We start from the raw sequence: 20,219 nt of genomic DNA on the forward strand, positions 1-20,219 counted from the left end.
TGAATGTGGTACGTGGGATGTCGTACCAAGACCACCTGACAGAAACGTTGTTGGTTCGAAATGGGTGTACAAAATAAAGTATAAACCAGATGGGACTATAGAGCGATACAAGGCGAGACTTGTAGCCAAAGGTTTTACACGGGAGCAATGACAGGATTATGATGAAACCTTTAGTCCAGTGGTGAGGATGTGGACAATCAGAGTCATACTTTCTTTAGCTATTGAACACCAATGGACTATTAGCCAACTTGATGTGAAGAATGCTTTTCTTCATGGAGAATTGAGAGAAGTATACATGAAACAACTCACTGGTTACGCAGAAGGTAATCCTACAAAATATGTTTGCAGACTAAAAAGGGCGATATATGGATTGAAGCAGGCATCTCGATCTTGGTTCGACAACTTTTCTCTTGAAATACAAAAATATGGTTTTAAGAAATCTCTTCTTGACCACTCCTTATTTATATTTAAGAACCAAGACACAATTACTCTGTTGTTGATATATGTGAATGATATCATCATCACTGGTAATTTCAATGAGCACATTGAAGAAGTCAAACATCTCTTGAATCAGAGGTTCAAAATGAAGGACCTTGGCAAACTACGGTACTTTCTTGGAGTTGAAGTCGACAGTACTTCTGAAGAAATGACTCTCACTCAACATAAGTGTACCATTGATGTTCTCAATAAAGCGGGTATGAAAGACTGCAAGCCCTTGAGCACTCCTAGCGTTCTTCATCAAAGGCTTAGCTCTCAAGACGGAGATTCTTTTGACAATCTCACACAGTACCATAGCATAGTGGGTATGTTACAATACCTCACTTTTACTCGCCCTGATATAGTTACTCCGTGAATCAAGTTTCTCAGTTTATGCATGCACCATGTGAAGGGCATATGGAAGCAGTTAAAAGGATACTACGATATCTGAAGGGAACGGTTGGGGATGGTCTCATATATAAGCGAAAGACAAATGGGAAAAATGCACATGAGATCACTATTTATTCTGATGCGGACTGGGCGGGAGATCCAGATGAACGCAGATCAGTATCCGACTATTGTGTATTTGTTGGGATGAATTTGGTTTCTTGGAGTAGTAAAAAACAAAAGGTTGTAGACAGATCCAGTACAGAGGTTGAATACATGTCAATGGCAGCCGCCACTGCTGAGGCTACTTGGATTAGACATCTACTGATAGAAGTCGGAGAATTGATCTCTCAATCACTTCTTTTGTGTGACAACCAGAGTGCCATTAGTATGTCCTTTAATCCAATCCATCACAGGCATGCCAAACATATTGAAATAGACCAATATTTTGTGAGACAAAAGGTAGAAGAGAAAGAGATTGAGCCTGAATTTGTTTGAACTACAAATCAAGTGACAGATATATTTACAAAAGGATTGACAAAAAACAGATTTTGGATGTTAAAAGGCAAGTTGATCATGGTTCAAGATCATACACAACTTGAGGGAGGGTGAAAAGAAGTGTTTTCTCTGGTAACGGGTCATGGATCTGGAGATCCGGACCCGTGACTTCTCATTAATGGCATTGTGTAATATAATTTATTGTAATGAGGGTATTTTAGTACCCTAATTTTGTAATAGCATGTTAATATAAAGGAGTATAAACAAGCAGCCGACCCTAACACAACTGGGTATCGGTTTTTTTCCCCAACTTCTCTCTCCCTTTCTCTATCTCTCTCTGTTTCTCAGCTCTCACGCATGGAACGACCTGGAGATTGAAAATCTAACAAGATTGCCTTAAAAGGAAAAAAATAATGTTATATTTTTACCTAATATAAGTAAATACAAATTGTGCAGCAAAATAGACTGCTGAAAATTTCTGCTTAGATAATTTCATCAACCATGGCAGCATAGTTTAAAGTTCAAACGAACATTGCATTTAGACCCCAAATATGGATGAAATGTAGCAGTACTAGTACCTAAAAACAGCTTCAAAATGATGCTGCAGCTCAGCCAGGAAGCCAACAACTGGGATTTAGGTGATTATTTGCTGTACATTCATTCAATCAAATGCTCATCAACTACTTAGGTGGCCTACGGTAAGGATAAAGAATATCATCGAGATTATCTTTGATATAGTTACCCACCCTGTACAAGTTTCTGGCCACACCAGAAGCAACCAGACCGGCATTTCTTGTGAACCTGAACATTTAAGAGCATCAGAAACTTCATGCACACGAATGACGAACATGGTTAGCACTAGAGTTTCACTATATACCTGTTCAAGAATTCCTCTCCAACGGAATGTTGCGGTTTGTAGGTTCTAGGCTGAGAAAAAATTGGGGTATCTACTGGAAAATAAAGTAAAAATAAATTATTAGGTTGAGAAACGACATTATTTCTCAAAAAGAGAGACGATAGCTAATAGCATATGGATGACACAGGCCCTTACAGTAGAGCCTACATCCATTGAGCTAAGCAACTCATGAATGCCAATGCTCATCACACAAATGCTAGAAATGATGACTATCCTGACCAATCTAATTTCAGAGACAAAATAGAGATATGCTAACCAGCAGCAGCAAGATGACAACCAAAAGTACGAAAGGAAAGAAGAGAAATGCATCATGCTGCATAATCTTCCTCAAGTGAGGTGCTAAAAAAACTAAGCAAAAGAAAAATACAAACAAAAAAATACTGCAAACATCTAAAAGTATGAGCTGCGCTACCTTCTTTGTTGTGATTGGGAGTATGAGAAGGATGTCGCTCAGTATTGGAAGCTCGTTTGTCCACCAAAAGCTGAAAACAAATGTCTTATCTTGTTACGATGAAAAGTTTAGAAATAATAAATGTCAAGACAATTTGAACAGCAAATAAGAAAAATGTCAACCATCCAACAAAGTGTTTGCAACAGTACTGTAAATGAAGAATGAATAAACTGCCAAACAAAACCAAAAAATGGGAACATATCAACAAATAATGTGAATAGGAAGAGACAATACAAAGACAAAAAAACTGATGCAATTTCATCTAATAAGAACTTAAAAACAAAAAAAGTCAACATTCCAAGTGAAACTACAATCATTGTTTACATCCATACAGGTTTTCATGCACCGGATCAATGAAGTAAAAATTCCATAACAAAATCACATTGAGGAATAGCATACTCAACTTAAGGCAACTCCAAGTCATGCCTCATGAGGTATATCAACTTTCTGAAATAATCTCCAGAAGGGTTTGAAGTTTGAACTAGTTGTACCTGTATCTATCATATAAACATAGTCTAGTGGCATGTGAGGGAAGTTGTCCAACAATTGATAAAGGGAAAGTGCTTCCTTTGTTAAAGCCTTAAAAGCAATGGCATAGTCTAATAAAGACATAATAAGAAAATATATTCCATACACCAAAATTTTTTCTTTACAAAGCTAGGATTTGGCAAACCCCTATCAGTAAATTAATAACTAAATGTGAATATACAATAGTGTAATGTTCAAGTTGACCATTAGGACTCCAATTCTCTGGTTCATCAGTCTAAAACAAGGACTCACTGTAAGCTAGCTGTTAAGATTAGTCGACCACTTAAAGTTTCATTTATTCTTAAAGTTGTTTTTTGGTATTTTATATATAACGAGGGACCCATATGTAATATTATCCTTTAGGCTAATCTCTATTTAAACTAGAGGAGATTAGCCCTAATAGATAATTGTGACGTCTTTCCCTCTCTCTCTCCCTACCTTTCTCTCTCTCTCTCTGCCTCGGTTTCTGTGTATTCCATTATTGATTCTACATGGTATCAAAGTTGTAGATCTTGGGAGTGTGATCACATGTTCTGCACCAAAGCTCGAGTGAAGGATAATAGATTGCGTGAAAAAAAAAAGGTGTGCTTGATTTTTTTAACGAGTGGTACAGATCTGATAACAGATCTGAGGTCTGACAAATGTCATGACACAGATCTGTAATCAAATCTAAAGGTCACGGTGGATCTATATATCCTTGTCAACCGGATCGAGTAGCGACAGGTATGGGTGATGTGCAAAAGTCGTGAAACTGGATCGTTGTTTTATTTTGTCAGATCTGATAACAGATCTGAGTGGGGTGAAGAATAACTAGGCTAGAATAGTAGCAAAAGGTTATACTCAGACATATGGTGTTGATTTCTTTGAGACATTTTCTCCCGTCGCACGGATGGATACCATCCGTCTTGTTCTCTCCGTAACTGTTCACCATGGATGGAGTCTGTGTTAATTAGATGTGAAAAATGCATTCCTATATGAGGATCTATCTGAGATAGTATACATGCAACAACCTCCTGCGTTCAAGGTTGAGGGAGATTGCAAGGAAGTGTGCAGATTAAGAAAGGCGATATATGGTCTAAAGCAAAGTCCTCGTGCATGGTTTCAAAAGTTGTTTGAAGTGATGTCAAAGTTTGGTTTTAATAGGTCAGCATCAGACCACACACTATTTATTAAGAAAACTAACTCAGGTCTAGTTGTTATGGTGGTATATGTGGATGACATCATCCTTACAGGAGATAACATGAAAGATATTGCAGCTACAAAGGCTAATCTTCAAAAATATTTTGTTACAAAAGACCTTGGTCCACTTAGATACTTTCTGGGCATATAAGTGGCCAAGAGCAGTGAGGGCGTGGTTTTGTCTCAATGGAAGTATATTCTTGATTTATTAAAAGAGACAGGAATGTTTGGAGCTAAACCAGTAAATATTCCCATGGATCACAAAGTTCAGTTGTTGGAAGAGGGGTCAAAACCTATTGGTAGCAGAAGCTATCGCTCACTGGTAGGGAAGTTACTATATGTGACAGTGACTAGACTTGATATTGCATTGGTTGTAAGCAAAGTTAGCCAATTCATGGACAAACCAACTGAGGTGCACTGGAATGCTGCAATAATGATACTTAGGTACTTAAAATCTTTCCCTGGAAAAGGGTTATTATTCAAGAAAGGGGGGACCCTGGAGATAGTTGCTTACTCTGATGCTAAGTCACAGGGACTCGGCAAAACAGGTGTCGCACCCACGTCGACGCGATGCGGGTGCGGCACCAGGTACGGTCAACACGACCCTGGGTGCGGTCAACGCAACCAAGGTCATTTTTGTCCACTTTTTGGCGTTAAAAAAAGAAAAAAAATCCCTGATGAAAAGGAGGATTAGGGCAAAAAAAAAATTGCCCCTAATCTCTTCTCTCCTCTCCTCTCCCCCTGAGCTCGAGCTCTCTCCTACCGACGCCTCGACGCCCCAGCTCCACCTCCCAAGCTCCTCCTCTCCTTTCGCAGGTACGTACCCTCTCTCGCTCTCTTCTTGTGTCGGCAGGGGAGGGGCTGAGCCCCCCCTGCACCCTCTCGCTCTCTTGTTGGGTCAACAGGGGAGGGGTCGAGCCCCCCTTCTCGCTCCCTCTGTTTTCAACAGGTGAGGGGTCGACCCCCCCCCCCCCTCTCACTCTCTTGTTGGGTCGGCAGGGGAGGGGTCGAGCACCCCCTTCCCTTCTCGCTCTCTTGTTGGGTCGACAGGGAAGGGGCCAAGCCCCCCCCCCCTCTCTCTCGCTCTCTTGTTGGGTCGGCAAGGGAGGGGCTGAGCCCCCCCTGCTCCCTCTGTTTTCGGCACGGGAGGGGTCGAGCCCCCCCTCTCGCGAGTCGAGCCCCTCCCCCCTCTCGCTCTCTTGTTGGGTCGATAGGGGAGGGGCTGAGCACCCCCCTACTCCCTCGATTTAGAAAGAAATGTCAAAAGCATTAGGAATTTTGTTGTTAACCACCATCGTGCTAATGCTATATTTAATAAGCATTCTGATTTGAAATTGTTGAAGGTCGCTGAAACACGTTTTGCGTCCATCATTGTGATGATGAAGATGATTAAAAGAGTGAAGAATGTTTTGATTAACATGGTGACTGATGAAAATTGGACATTCTATCGTGCTGATGATGATATCAAGGTTCAAGAAATTAAAAAATTCATTCTTGATGATGAGTTTTGGGACAGAGTGGTATACTTCCTTCAATTTACGCAATCTATTTGGGAAATGTTAACAGAAGTTGATAAGGATGAGCCCATGCTTCACAAAGTTTATGAAATGTGGGATAATATGATTGAAAAAATACAAGCTATAGTTTTCAAGCATGAAGAAAAAAATCCTGCATTGGATGATTCAGATTTTTTTTAATCATATTCATTCAATTTTAATCAGAAGATGTGATAAGAGCAACACTCCTTTGCATTGCATGACACATTCTCTTAATCCAAAATATTATGCAAATAAGTAACGGGCTGGTGGTATTGGTAGTATCCCTCCAAATTTAGACCCAGAGCTATCAAGACATAGAAATATGTGTATGACAAGACTTTTTCCAGAAGCATATCTTCTATATCAAGTCACACAAGAGTTTGAAAAATTTTCATCTTCGAGATTATATGGACCGGCATTATTCGCGAAAGAATAAGATAATATAGATCTTATCACATGGTGGTCAACATTTGGGTCAGAAACACCTCTTCTCCAACGTCTTGCATTAAGATTGCTATCGCAGTCTGCTAGTTCATCTTGTTGTAAAAGAAATTTGAGCACATATTCTTAAATCCACAACATGAAGAGAAACAAACTCACCAGCAAGCGTGCAAAGGATTTCGTATATGTTCATTCAAATCTTCGATTACTTTCGCGAAGCAATGATGAATACAGGTACTAGTTTGCTCTCTTAGTTTTCATTTAAATATACTTGTATTATATTTAACATTTTCAAATTGGGTTTGTAACGCAGACAAGGAACATCCAAATTTTGGGAAGTAAACCCAGAAGAGTGTGACTTCGAGGGAGAACATGATTTCAACATAACAAACATGGATTTAGCTGAGCCCAGTATTCCTTCTAATGATGCATTTGATGATGAAGAAGAAAATTATTAGCATCCATTACTTCATCAGGATATACTTTGGTATGTAATTTAGTTCTTTTATGTTTTACTTATTTGATTGATATTTAGGATGATTTATGTAATTGCTTTACTTATTTGATTGATAATTTGATATTTAGGTTGATATATTGCATGCATGATGAATGATATTATGATAATGTTAATTGTTATATGTTAAACTGTTAAAACTTTAAAATTATATATATATATATAAAAAAATTTACATTTTTTCCCTGTCGCAACCCCGCACCCGGGTTTTTTGGAAGTGTCGCATCCCCGCACCCGCACCCATGTGACATAGCTCTGATGCTGATTATGCTGGATCTATAAAGGATAGGAAATCTACCACAGGATTTTGTGTATTTGTGGGGGTAACTTAATTTCGTGGAGAAGCAAGAAGCAAACCGTGGTTGCTAGGTCGAGTGCCGAATCAGAATATAGGGCTATGGCCCAAACAGCGCTGAATTGATGTGGGTTCAAATTGTGCTGAGTGATCTTCAAGTGAAGGTTTCATCTCCTATGGTGATGATGTGTGATAACAAGGCGGCTACATATATAGCAAATAATCCACTATTTCATGAGAAGACAAAATATATTGAAGTTGACTGACACTACATAAGAGATATGGTTCAAGCTGGACACATATCTACCAAGCATCTAAACTCGGAAGACCAAGTTGCAGCTTGAGGGGGAGTGTTAAGATTAGTCGACCACTTAAAGTTTCATTTATTCTTAAAGTTGTTTTTTGTATTTTATATATAATGAGGGACCCATATGTAATATTATCCCTTAGGCTAATCTCTATTTAAACTAGAGGAGATTAGCCCTAATAGATAATTGTGACCTCTCTCTCTCTCTCTCTCTCTCTCTCTCTCTCTCTCTCTCTCTCTCTCTCTCTCTCTCTCTCTCTCTCTCTCTCTCTCTCTCGGTTTCTGTGTATTCCATTATTGATTCTACACTAGCTTAGATGACAAAATCGCCAAAGGATAAGGCCGGGCAAAACACAGACTGCACATAGGTTCAGTCCAGCATCTATGATGGTTTATCACCACCAAACAATTTAGCATCCGATTTAGTTTATCACTACCACTAAACAGACAAATTCAGGACGTCCCCTCTTAGAGAAAAATTCAGTGGAAAGTTATAAATGAAGATAGCATCATTTAGATAATAACCTCAATGCCAACACAAAAGGGCAGTTCTGCATGATCTCCTGGTTGTCCATCTGGATTGTCCTTTTTATCTAAGTACACAGAATAGCCAACACATGCATACTTGAAGTCTGACAAACTGCGGCCCTCTTTTGAAGCTTCCAACTCAGATTCTCTAATCACATAACCAGGCACTGTTTACATAAGTTGAAAAGCATCACATCATTAACAGAACATGAGTACAATAAGAGATGATCTTCTTAAATAGAGTAGAGGGACTCCATTCTGTCAATGTGTGTTGCCTCAGGCAGCCACACATACATAGGGTATTTAATCTCAGATTATACTCAGGAAAGAAAGTTTTCTCATACCCATGAACATTTTTATAGCAACAAAGTTCTATGAAATCAACGAAAACAACTTGACAAAGAAATTGTAAAACAGGCCTTGAGTGCGTCAATATGCAAAGGAATTTGGAAAATATTATGCAGGATGAAGGTGCATACAAGATGAAAACAAACTTAAGGGCATGAAACCAGGGTTTTCATTCTTGTTTAGCCCCTAGTAAATCTGAACTCTGAACTAGTAAAACTTGTCCTGTGAACGGGAACAGCAGAATGCACTGGAAATAAAGGCACTGCTCTGATCAAGCATAGATCTTTCTTCTAGCTTCACTCACATCTAGAAATTCACATAGAAACTACCAGAAAAGCTAAACTATGTCATCAGAGCCTGACTATAATGCCTCGATGTTATGAAGCAATCATTTGAATAGACAAAGTCGGAATGTAAAGATTTTCATAACTGTATGCTTTTAATAGCAGATAAATAAATAATGATAACTGATAAGAGATGTGTATTTCCCTAATGCTAAACCCTCAGTCACAGAGGCGGAGCGGGGGGGGGGCAGGACTGGGCTGTAGCCCAGTCCTACCTCCCGAAACAGTTAAAAAAAAATTAGTTTTTTTTAAAGCCCAGTCCTAGCCCAGCCTTGATTCCATATGAAATAGATTTTTATCCATTTTTTTAGCCCAGTCCTAGCCCAGCCCTGACTGCAGAAAATAGTTTGATTTGTCCATATGAAATAGATTTTTATTAATAATTGTGGCCATTTTTTATTTTATCTCAAAATTTTTTTTTCGGGGCGCTGCCCCCGAACCCCCGACTATCACACCAATTTTTTTTTTTGCTACACCCCTGTTTGCCCAGCCCAGCCCTGACTGCAGAAAATAGTTTGATTTGTCCATATGAAATAGATTTTTATTAATAATTGTAGCCATTTTTTATTTTATCTCAATTTTTTTTTTCGGGGCGCTGCCCCGGAACCCCCGACTATCACACCAAATTTTTTTTTTTTGCTACACCCCTGTTTGCCCCCCCCCCCACCCCACTCACATGAATCCTAGCTACGCCACTGCTCAGTCATGCTTGATCACAAACAGACCAAACATCAACAAAATACTATTGAGCAATACTGGACAAGCACATCTTCAACCAGAAATGCAAGGCCTTGTGTGTGCGCCAAAAGGAGGCTATGAATAGTATTCAAGTACTATGCACTATTTAAGAAAACAATGTTCGATTATTTGGTATTTTCTTTTTATTAAAAAATGCTGGGATATTTCCAAGATATACGATCTATCTTTAAATTAGCCAACAAAAAGGCTTGTCAATGTTATCACAAAGACAATATTGGGACTACGATTGCATGCCATCAAAGAGATGATAGGATGGGCACTACCACTATGAACCTGAGTCATTTCTTATTTATGCAACAACCCAAGTATAGGAAATCTCTCATGCACACAAAATTTTCTGATTTGGTAAGTTCTGTTTCCAACTCCTACATAAATAAAAAGCTCAACCCATGAAAAAGAATGAGGAACTCGAGAAACCATCTGATCCAACAAAGTCATCAGGAACTACGAGGTTCCTCAACAAACATTAGATCATTGACAGAGAAAAAAAATACTTCGACTTGTACCCAACTCAAACTGAAAATAGATCCATTCTCCACTATAGTAATAATTGGGGAAAATGAAACCGCATGACCACTCAAGTATTGCCTATTTAGTTAGACATATACTCAATAATTGCCTCTTTAGTTACACAGACATGCTATCCACGCAAAGCAGCTACATGAAATATGATCTACCAAAAGTTCGCAAGCAGCCATTTAAGAAAGAAACTTACTATGACAGGCAAACTCAAGATAACATCGATCAATATCAGGAACAAAAGCATGTAAATAGCAGTTGCTCATACACTAAAATCCGGGTTCCAACAGAAACGAGACAAAAAACATAGAGGGCTAGAGAAATCTAACTCTATCAACTAGCCTGAATATCCATATTCCATACAATTCAGAATTAGTACCCGAAAATCTCGGATCTTACCTAGCCTAGACCATGAATTTATGGTTATGTATCAAGAACAATCTAATCGCAGACCCCACTATTAAATTTGTTTTTTTTTTGAGAGAAAATATATTATATTGCCATGAAAAGATCCCACTATTAAAACTAACAACCCAAAGTATCCTGCATCTCACATGTAACATACCCCAACATGAACTGATACGAAGAACCATAAAAAGAGAAAAGAATCATTGACAAAACCCACGGATCCAGAATCCCCAAAACAAAACACCCAATTCCCCCTTAAGCCCGAATAGCAGCACCGGCGAAGAGAAAACGAAACATTTGCAGAATTGCCAACAAGTAGAAGAATTAATAGAAGATAAAAAAATCGAGCTCACATGACAAAAAGAGGCCAAAAAAACTCGTATATATCAACTACCCACAAGAAAACGAGACAGAACGAAGCGCATAGAGAAGGGTGCCTGTTTCTTGGTTCCAGCAAATCAGATTCAAGGAAAAAAACGAAAAACCAACTCGGAGAAATTAATGAGAAAGAGAGGACGCCAACCTTGAGGAAGAGCTCTGCTGACCCCAACACAGAGTGGGTTTCGTTCGTTGGATTTCAAGAGGGAGGAGTAGTAGAGACATCCCTTGCAAGATTTCCCTTTGTTTTGATCGGTGGGGGTGGAGCCGCAATCTCCGTCGCCAACCTTCTCTTCTTTCCCCATTGTTCTCTCTATTGGCACCCGAGAAAACCCCCAAAAAACACCAAATTCCGATAGAGAGAGAGAGAGATGGTGGTAGACGCGACGGCAGCTCTCTCTCTCTCTCTGTAATGGTTATATTTGTTGATGTTAATCGGCCATGGATCAAAATGTGCAGAACCAGTTAGAAGGGATAGAAGCAACACATCGTTTCTCTGCAGGGGAAAACAGTGCACATGCACATCCTGCTGTGTACCAACCAGTATCGTACCTTGCATACCCAGACACGGACCCTAGTAATCGGGATCGAACCCTCCAGTATCCAGTAGGGATGGCAGTGCACCGGGGTAAACGCGTCTCGCCCCGTTTGGACCGGGGATGGAGGACCTGAAACGGAGATGAAGGTTAAAATCAAAATCCGTGCGGGATGGACTTACTTCTTCTACTGCCCCGCTCCGATCCTTCTTTAGAGATGGCAGCGGATCTAAGGGAAACGGGACCCCGCCTCGCCCCGATTAAACCACAGGAGATGAAGGACATGAAAGGGGGATGGAGGGTAGGATTTTTAGATGGGGGCGGGTTGGAGTACCGGATGCTGTAACAGTGTTGGCCCGTTTCTCGCGCTCAAGTTTTGATAAGAAAACATACATCTTTTCTCTACCAACAATTTTCTCCTGTATGTGTGAATGTTTTGATTAGAATGAGGGCTGCCAAAAGGTCGGGTTTATATAGAGTACCCAACCTGACCCAAACCCAAATCCCTGATTATGTGCATGCAAAATGTTGACCTGAACCCGACCTCAGCAATATGTGGGCCGGGTTTGGGTTATGATTTTTTGTCTGGTATTCTACTCGGCTTTTTTGCCGAGTACTCAACCCGACTCAAGTATTTTATATGTATTTTTAATAAAAGAATTAAAATTATGCGTGTTTTGGGTTTGGGTTTGGGTTTGGGTTTGGGTTTTCATCTTCGTGACTTGGCAAAACTCGAACCTGAACTAACCAACCCTGTAAACAATTATATGGCAGGTTCAGGTCGACCCATACCTGACCTATTGATAACCCTAAGGCCGCCTTTAAAAAAAGTTAAGGGTGTCAACGGTTTGGGTTTAGTTCAGATCCAGGTGGAATAAAAAAGAGACCAGATTTTCAGGTATGGTATCGGGTTCGAACTTGAGTCAATTCAGGTCCACTATAAAAAAAACCATACCCAGACCCAATAAGAACAACATCAACCAAACTCAGACCATACCCGGTAAAACCATATCTTTTTATCACTCCAGACTCTATAGGGTTTGGTTTGGTTCGGGTCGGGTAAACCAGGCCCCTAGCTGGAGAATTTTTTTTATCAAAATCAGGGTTAAATAGAAGAATTTTTCTTTCAAATTTTTTTTAGTAGTTTGTTTTTACGAAACTTATATAGAAAAGTGCTGAGCTGTGAATCTTTGTCTTTTTCTTTTTCACCATGAATAAAACAAACATTGGTGGGAAAGTGTCATGCTGACATAAGTGAGCCACACTTTTTTCCAACCGCTTACCATTTTTTTATGAATAAATCCTTTGATACTTATCCCTAAGGCAGAGTTGGCAGGATTTTTTATAAATCCTATATAAATGGAAAAAAATGAACCCTTGTTTGGAATGAATGGAAAAAAAAGTTACTTTTCTTATCCAACCAACATTTTTCTAGTGTTCTCTCTTTTTCAAACGTCCCTTACAACAAATAAAATAACAAAAGACAACTTTTCAATTACAAAGCGTTTAAACTGTGGGGTTTAGGTGGGTCCCATAGTGACAAACGTTTTTATGGGCAATTTTTTGTTTTTCAAAAACCCCTGAGAAATTGAAAAAAATCCATAAATCTTTGCATTTTTTTGGTAAAATCTCAAAAATAAAAATTAAATTAAAATTATAAAAATTATTTTTTATAATAAAATATTAATAACAATTATTTTAAAATAAAAGCACATGATTTTTTTGTGATAAAATAGTTGTTTAAAACATAAATATCGTGTTTAAATCATGGTATTTATGTTTTTTTTTCATAATTCTCGTGATATTTTGAAAATCTCATGAGAAATTACCGTTTTAAACTTTCAGGCAATTTCTCGCGAAATTTTAGTAAATCTCACGATATTTATCACACTGGGTGGTCCTAATACCAAAAGAAGAAAACATAAACTGTGGGGTTTAGGTGGTTCATCTACAAGGGTCTATATCCACAAGCAATATGAGGGTATAGATATGAGAAACTTTTGGAAAGAAAGCCCCTCATTATTGATTTCTACAAGTAGAGAAAAGTCACCCTCAAGCAATAGGCTGGCCTACATTTTTATAATGACTAAATTACCCTTCAACAAATAACAAAAAGACCCGTTAACTCCAAGAGACAACAAATGGGTCATTGATATCACCTAACCCAGATACGAGCTTGAAACCTATGCACGTCTCTCATAGGTAATGAGATTCGGGTCTTCACACTAGTGAGTGAGTGAGAGGTAATTTTACCGGTTATCTAAAGAAAAATAAAAAATATTTAAGTGGGTCTCCCATGGGATAAACTATATGTTTCATTAGGAGAAATTTGAGGTAGGATTAGAATTTAATTCACTTGTCAAGCAATCCAAAACTTTGGTATCCCAGGTTCGAATCCCTCTGCCACATGGGGCTTAAGAGATATCTGGTAGGGGGTCTGTCTAACCCCAGCTTGCCTTTCAGAAAAAAAAACAAAAAACTTTAATTTGTATATGCATCCAATTATCACCATCACCATCACCATCACCATCACCATCACCATCACCATCACCATCATGACTATTCTTATAGAAGATTTGGTAAATTTTACTATTTTAATTTAGTGTTTCATATGGTTCGTCGAAACCCCCATAACGGTACTTTGCATTAGTTGTCAACACCGAGGGCATTTAGCTAACCCAATCCTCTAAGCGCTTTCAGTATGATTGATTTGCTAGAAATCAACACCCACATCATATTTTTTTAATGAAACTATATGATTTTTGAGTATTGAATATTTATAAAAAAAAATGGATCATTAAATTTCAAACTTTATAAAAATTTATCCATGCCTGAAAATCGGATTATCTAAGAGCCAGAGCTTATTCCTATAAAATCAAGCATGTAGATCATATTTATATAATTATAATAAAAAGTCCTCAAAAAATCAGTTTGCATAGTTGGTTCACATATTCTCAATTGTCTTCTACTTTTTTGGCATACCGCCAACCTACCGAGCTTTTGAAGGGGTTTTCGTTAAGATCAACCGTACATATGTGTTCTACATGCAGGTTGGTTTTTATAAGGTTTAAAAATAGATGGTCTATAATTTTTATAAATATTTCATATAAAATTCACTTTTTTTTATCAAAAAATGGTTCAATTGCCTTTTCCTAGTAAATCAAATAGATTTGCAAAAAATAACTTTAAAACACTCGTTTGCTTACGATAGGCTAAAAAAGTGGTAGGCATTTACGACTCTTCTTATCTATATATATATATATATATATATATATATATATATATATATATATATATGGGGAAAACATTAGGTAATTGTGCTATTACATAGAAACACTTATGGATCTCCATAGTCAAATTGTTGTGATTCAATCTGACTAAATGGATAGATGCAACATGTTCAAAATAGTGAAAACTGACTTTTGGGTCCACTACAAGAAACTCGTGGATTAGTGACGACCTAAATTTGTTGCTAATCTGACGTTAATCCGTCGCTAAATATCTTAGTGACGGATTAGAGATGGATAGCTTCTATCGTGAATTTTTTGACGCTAATTAGCAACATAATATATTTGTCGCACATTCTGTCGCTAAGTAGCGACGGAATGTATTTGTCATCAGTTTTGTCGCTAAGTTGTGACAGAATAACGAATATCAACATTTGTCGCAAGGCCGTCGTTACTATACGGCAATTTTGGTGTTGCGACGGATTTATACACTACAAGAAAATTGTTAATTAGCGACGGAAATTTGCGACGGATTTTTTCCGTCGCGAATTAGCGACAGATTAGCTAGAGAAACAATCTATCGCTAATTCACGACGGATTAGCGAGGAAACAACTTTTATCGCTAATCCGTTGCTACTTAGCGACGGATTAGCGACTGCAATTTTTTGTCGCTAATTCTTATTACAAGAACAACATTTTAGCGATGGATTTAGAGAGGGAACTCTGTCGTCGCTAATTAGCGACGGCGTAGCGACAGACTGTATTCCGTCGCTGTTTTGGTATTTTGATTTACGACAGCTTAGCGACAGAATAATTCCGTCGCTAAATGTTGCGTAAATCCCTAATCCCATCCCTCTTTCTCTTTTTCATGTTTCGCTGTCTTGCTCCCGCCCGCCGCCCTCTCCCTCCCGCCGCCCGTCGGCTCTCGCCACCGCCCGGCCGCCGCCGCTCGCCAGCCGTCGCTCCCCTTTCCTGGCTGCGCCCTCTCCCCACTGTTGCTCCTCCATCGCCAGACCGCCGTCATCCTTCGCAAACCCTGCTACCTGCGAACCATCTTCCTCAAAACCCTCTCACCTTCTCCTATCCACCTGATCCCTTCACCACCATCTTCCTTGAAACCCTCGAATACCCAAAAGGACGATCCCGTACATGATGCAAGATCGTCGGGGTTCAAGTTTTGCTCGATAGGGGTTTGAGCGACGGAGTTAGATCGTCAGGTTTCTATAGTTCTTGATCGACAGGGGTCTGAGCGATGGGGTTTGATCGATAGGTTTCGTCTGGGTACTACAACGAGCATCCAGTGTTGCCTTAGCGAGGTAAAGAATTCTGTCATCTCCCTTCCTTCTGTAGCTTCCTCTTTCCCAATCTCTATCGCCTTCTCTTTTTTAACCTAGTCGTTGTGCTCTTTCAATCCCTCAAACACTACTGGAGGTGGGAGATGTTTTAGGGTTTCTTTTAAAGGGATATCATCCTTTCTCTCTCTCTCTCTCTTCGTACTCTTGGCATCCTGCCAAGGAAATACGTTTCATTCATCCCGTCCATCTCTTGATGGACCTTTATGGCTATGGGCATGTTGCTGATAAAAAATTATGTGGTGCTTATAAATATTTGTTATTATTTTTTTGCTGATTCCATCCTTTGTCCTAAATTAACATCTGGTGCCAGGAGCAGCTGTCATGTTTATTTGTTTATTTGTAGAATTTGTGACACTTCCCATGCTCATTTTTATAGTGACGATCCAGTATTCTTACACTATTGCATATCATGAGATATTTCATTATCTGTCACATCTAAGTGGGTTGATGCTGATGGATTGATGTAGGATTAGTACACCATTGTTTTGTTTCTGCTGCAAATTTCCACTTATTTTGGATAAAGCTTATTCTTTACGATGTTAATTGGGAGAAACATGCTGAGAACACCATATCCTTTTTTGTGATGTAGCTTGCAGAGCCCTCTCCAACTACTCAACCTTTTCATTTCGGCCATACATTAATGATGTCAATTATGGTGTCATATTTGATGCGTTTTCTTTATCAAGGAATATTCCTGAGAAGCTATCATGTGATGATGGCAGCCTGAGAAGTTTTGTGTTTAAACCTCACACGGAATTACGTTCCAGTTCAGGCATTCTGGTAGGTTTCTATTTACCTGTTTGCTGATAACCATTTTCTGGAAGATGACTACTTGGTTGCCCCTTTCCTATTTGTTGGAAACTTCATCTTGTTGTGAACATAACATGCATCATGATCAGATGCCCTGTTAATTAATTGTTGAGATGGTATTGGAAATTTTTACTTTTCCAAGTGTTTGTTGGGTACCATATAAAATAGTAGCCATTATAATAAAAAACCTCTATGAGTTCTTAGTATGTTGCACCAGCTTGTTCTCGTGTGTTATCTGTATGCCGTGTAACTATTGGACAGAAGATTGAAACAAACCGAAATTTTAACTGTTGTGGAAATTCTTGTATTCTCCTGTATTGTAGCAATGTTTTGCAATAGCACATCAACTTATTTCTTTGATGTTATGTGTAGATTTAACCTCAGTTCCAATTAATGGATGAGATTGCAATTCCTTTGCAACACATTGACATTTCTTTGCCTGTTGTCTAATTGAGACATTTTAACCCTGATTCATTGCGGACTTGGGAGTGCTGTATGAACTTTATGATGCTTATAACTGAGACATCATAAACTTCTGATTCATTCCTGATTTAGCAGTGTTGCATGAACTTTATGTTGCTTTTCGTATTTTCAATGCCTTTCAATATGGCTAGGAAAAAAAGATTCATCATGCAGGATATTGAAATTTTGAGATTTGTTGACTGTATCTGCTCATTGTTAGGTGCCTTCTAATTGTATTTGTGCTATATTTAAGATAAGTCTGCTTCTGCTACAATTCGTGTGTTTTTCACTTTAACATCACATTGCTATATCATGCAATTGTGGCATGACTATGATTTAAGCAATTTGTTTGTATCTGTTATAAGCAATCTTACATGGGCACCCATTCCCATTGTCTTCTTCATCTTGATAGGCATCATTTCAGCCTTCACATTGTAACAGATTTGAGCACCGCATGCATATTTATTGTTTGAACTGAGGGTTTGTCCATTTTTTTCTAGCACTCTAGTTTGTATCTTTGGTATTTCAGACAAGTTATCTTGGTGGTTTTAATTTCTTCAAAAGAGTGTAAAGAAAGTAGCAGTGATCATAATCATCCCTTTAAAGTTCAAGTTTTGATATTGGGAACATAATTGTCATTTGTACAGTTTGATTGAGGTCTGAGTACCAAACAACTAGATATAGATTGAATATGGTATCTGGGAGTGTACGCAGGGGGAGCATTGTGAGCTTTGAAAAATATTCATTTTAACATAGTGTTTTTTGCAGATTTCTCAACGGAACTCGCTTGTGCCCCGCCACCCGTGGTAAGTAAGTGACAAAAACAATGCAAATTGGGTAAATACCCGTGGTGAGTAAGTGATGCAAGCGCATCACATGTTATTAATTTTATTGAATGTAACACTTTATTGTTCACACACTCACTTAGTTGTTGATATCTAGGACTGCTTTGTTGGAGTTCGGAGATCATGCTGAGCATGATTTTAATGTATGAATATGGAAGTGTTCTTATTTTTGGAGTACGGAGTCCATGCTAGGCATGGTAGTAGTTAGTGGGATATTGAAGTGTGTTTGCTGCAGGTACATGTTTGACATTTGTTTGATATGAATTATTTCGATGTATTGCAATGTTTGATGTGATTGTATCCATGCTTACATTAGTTACTTTCAATTTGATTATGTCTTCCATGTGAAATTATATACTGAAAGCATGCTTCAAATGAATATATCGTGTCATGAATAGTTTGCACATGAAAATATTAAGTTATCAATGCATGCATCATAATTCTTGTGATTGTATGACATCATATATTGCATGATAAATTTGATATTTTCTTCATCATAGCATTCTGATGGTTCTCTTTTAACTGGTTAGGATACTATTCGTAACATCATACGACAAAATGACTGCAAACCGTGAATGGATGTACCGTAGGATAGTGGACAATGAGTTATCGCATGAATATATGGATGGTGTTGACAGTTTTATTGAATTTGCAACGGCAAGTGTCAGTACAGTAGATCCCACTGGTCGGATTAGGTGTCCCTGCAAGATTTGTAAGAATAATCGATTTGTAGAACCTCATGGCGTTAGACATCACCTATACAGGAAGGGTTTTGTGAGTGATTATCAGAACTGGACGTTTCATGGAGAAGAATTTAGAAACGATTTTGATGCACGGGTGAATGTGGTGCACGATAATCCATATATGAATTATTTGAATGCATTGTAATACTTGATGTGAATGATTTGAATGCATTGCAATGCTTGATGTGAATGACTTGAATGCATTGTAATACTTGATGTGAATTATTTGAATGTATTGTATGACATATGTTATTTGTTAGAATATGGTTTATGGAGGTTATAGTGGTCGCTCATCCAGTAGTAGCCAGGCTCAGTCTTCATCTTCACGGGCTCCTGTGATAGGTATATCATATAACTAATTAGATGCTTGATTAGTTCAAATGTGCATTCTGAGAATTTCTAATATATTTTTTTACAGATAATGTTGCGCTTGTACACGACCCACCTACACCAGTTGATCACACAAGTCAAGAGCCAACACAGGAAACAAGGTCTTCTCAGGCTGGCACAAGAAGACTCATTCGAATAGTGTATATCGATAATCGACCGTAAGTATTTTGTTTTTAATTATTGCATATCTTTTAAATATTTTATATTGATATTTACTGTGTAACAATTCATGTGCAGCACGAGGTTTGAGCCACAAGAAGTAGTACGAGAGATTAGGAATTCACTTCTTCAACATCTACCAAGACCAGTTGCTCAATGGAAAGAGTACCCAAAAGAGGTGTTAGACAGATTGTGGTCCTCATTCATGGTATACAGTTGTTCCTCATAGTTAATGTGTTTCATATTTAATTTATTTAAGTAATGTCTACTAACTTTCTGAAAATATTTGTAGACTTCGAATCGCTTCACAACTACGGTGGAAGAAAATGATGCAAGGAAGGTGTGGCAGAAGGTGGCTGCCAATCGATTTGCAAACATGCTGCACACTATGAAGACTGCAGCAAAAAAAGCATCTGGCGTAGTAGATGATCCATTACTGTGGAAGGGCCATGGTCCTATTACTATCAGGAGAGATTACTGGGATGAAATGTGCGATAAGTGGGCGGAAGATGCATTTAGAAATCGCTCTGCGAAGGCTGCACAAAATCGATCGAAGATGCCCGAAGCCCATCTACACACAGGTGGATCTAGGACATTTGGGAGCCACCTGAAGAAAATGATAACTCATTAATATATAATATTAATTTTATAAGTATTGTTGCAAACTTGTGTACTAAATCTTTTGTTATTTAACTTCGCAGGAAGCAGAAAAAGGAGGCAGTGTACCATATAAGGATGCGTTTGTTGAAACACATAAACGGAAGACCACGGGAGTCTTCGTATCAGAGAAGGCGAGAACGACAATGGTATGTATTAATTCTATTAATAATCATTGCAATATATATGCAAGTTATCATAATGTTATTATTAATTATTA

The 20,219-nt window shown here is 38.4% G+C and overlaps 1 protein-coding gene across 5 annotated transcripts in view; it reads right to left on the reverse strand.

Moving 5' to 3' along the window:
- Positions 1 to 11,343, reverse strand: part of LOC149818028 (uncharacterized) — a 63,461-nt gene extending 52,118 nt beyond the window's left edge. Inside the window, exons 1-6 of one of the 5 annotated variants that reach the window (XR_016427279.1) lie at positions 10,961 to 11,343; positions 8,057 to 8,226; positions 2,691 to 2,760; positions 2,240 to 2,312; positions 2,109 to 2,163; positions 1,941 to 2,011 (exon numbers count right to left, since the gene is read on the reverse strand). Coding sequence is in view for 3 of the 5 variants with exons in the window: in XM_089985078.1 (XP_089841204.1) it covers positions 2,043 to 2,163; positions 2,240 to 2,312; positions 2,691 to 2,760; positions 8,057 to 8,226; positions 10,961 to 11,120 (594 nt within the window). In the remaining 2 variants the exon portion in view is untranslated. Of the gene's footprint in view, positions 1 to 1,852; positions 2,164 to 2,239; positions 2,313 to 2,690; positions 2,761 to 8,056; positions 8,227 to 10,960 lie in introns of those variants that run through there. The other 4 variants (XM_089985080.1, XR_016427277.1, XM_089985079.1 and 1 more) reach the window with 4 other exon arrangements.
- Between the last annotated feature and the right edge of the window lie 8,876 nt (positions 11,344 to 20,219).

Source organism: Nuphar pumila, chromosome 13 (assembly GCF_984573655.1).
Source record: "Nuphar pumila chromosome 13, dmNupPumi1.hap1.1, whole genome shotgun sequence".
Lineage (NCBI taxonomy): Eukaryota > Viridiplantae > Streptophyta > Magnoliopsida > Nymphaeales > Nymphaeaceae > Nuphar > Nuphar pumila.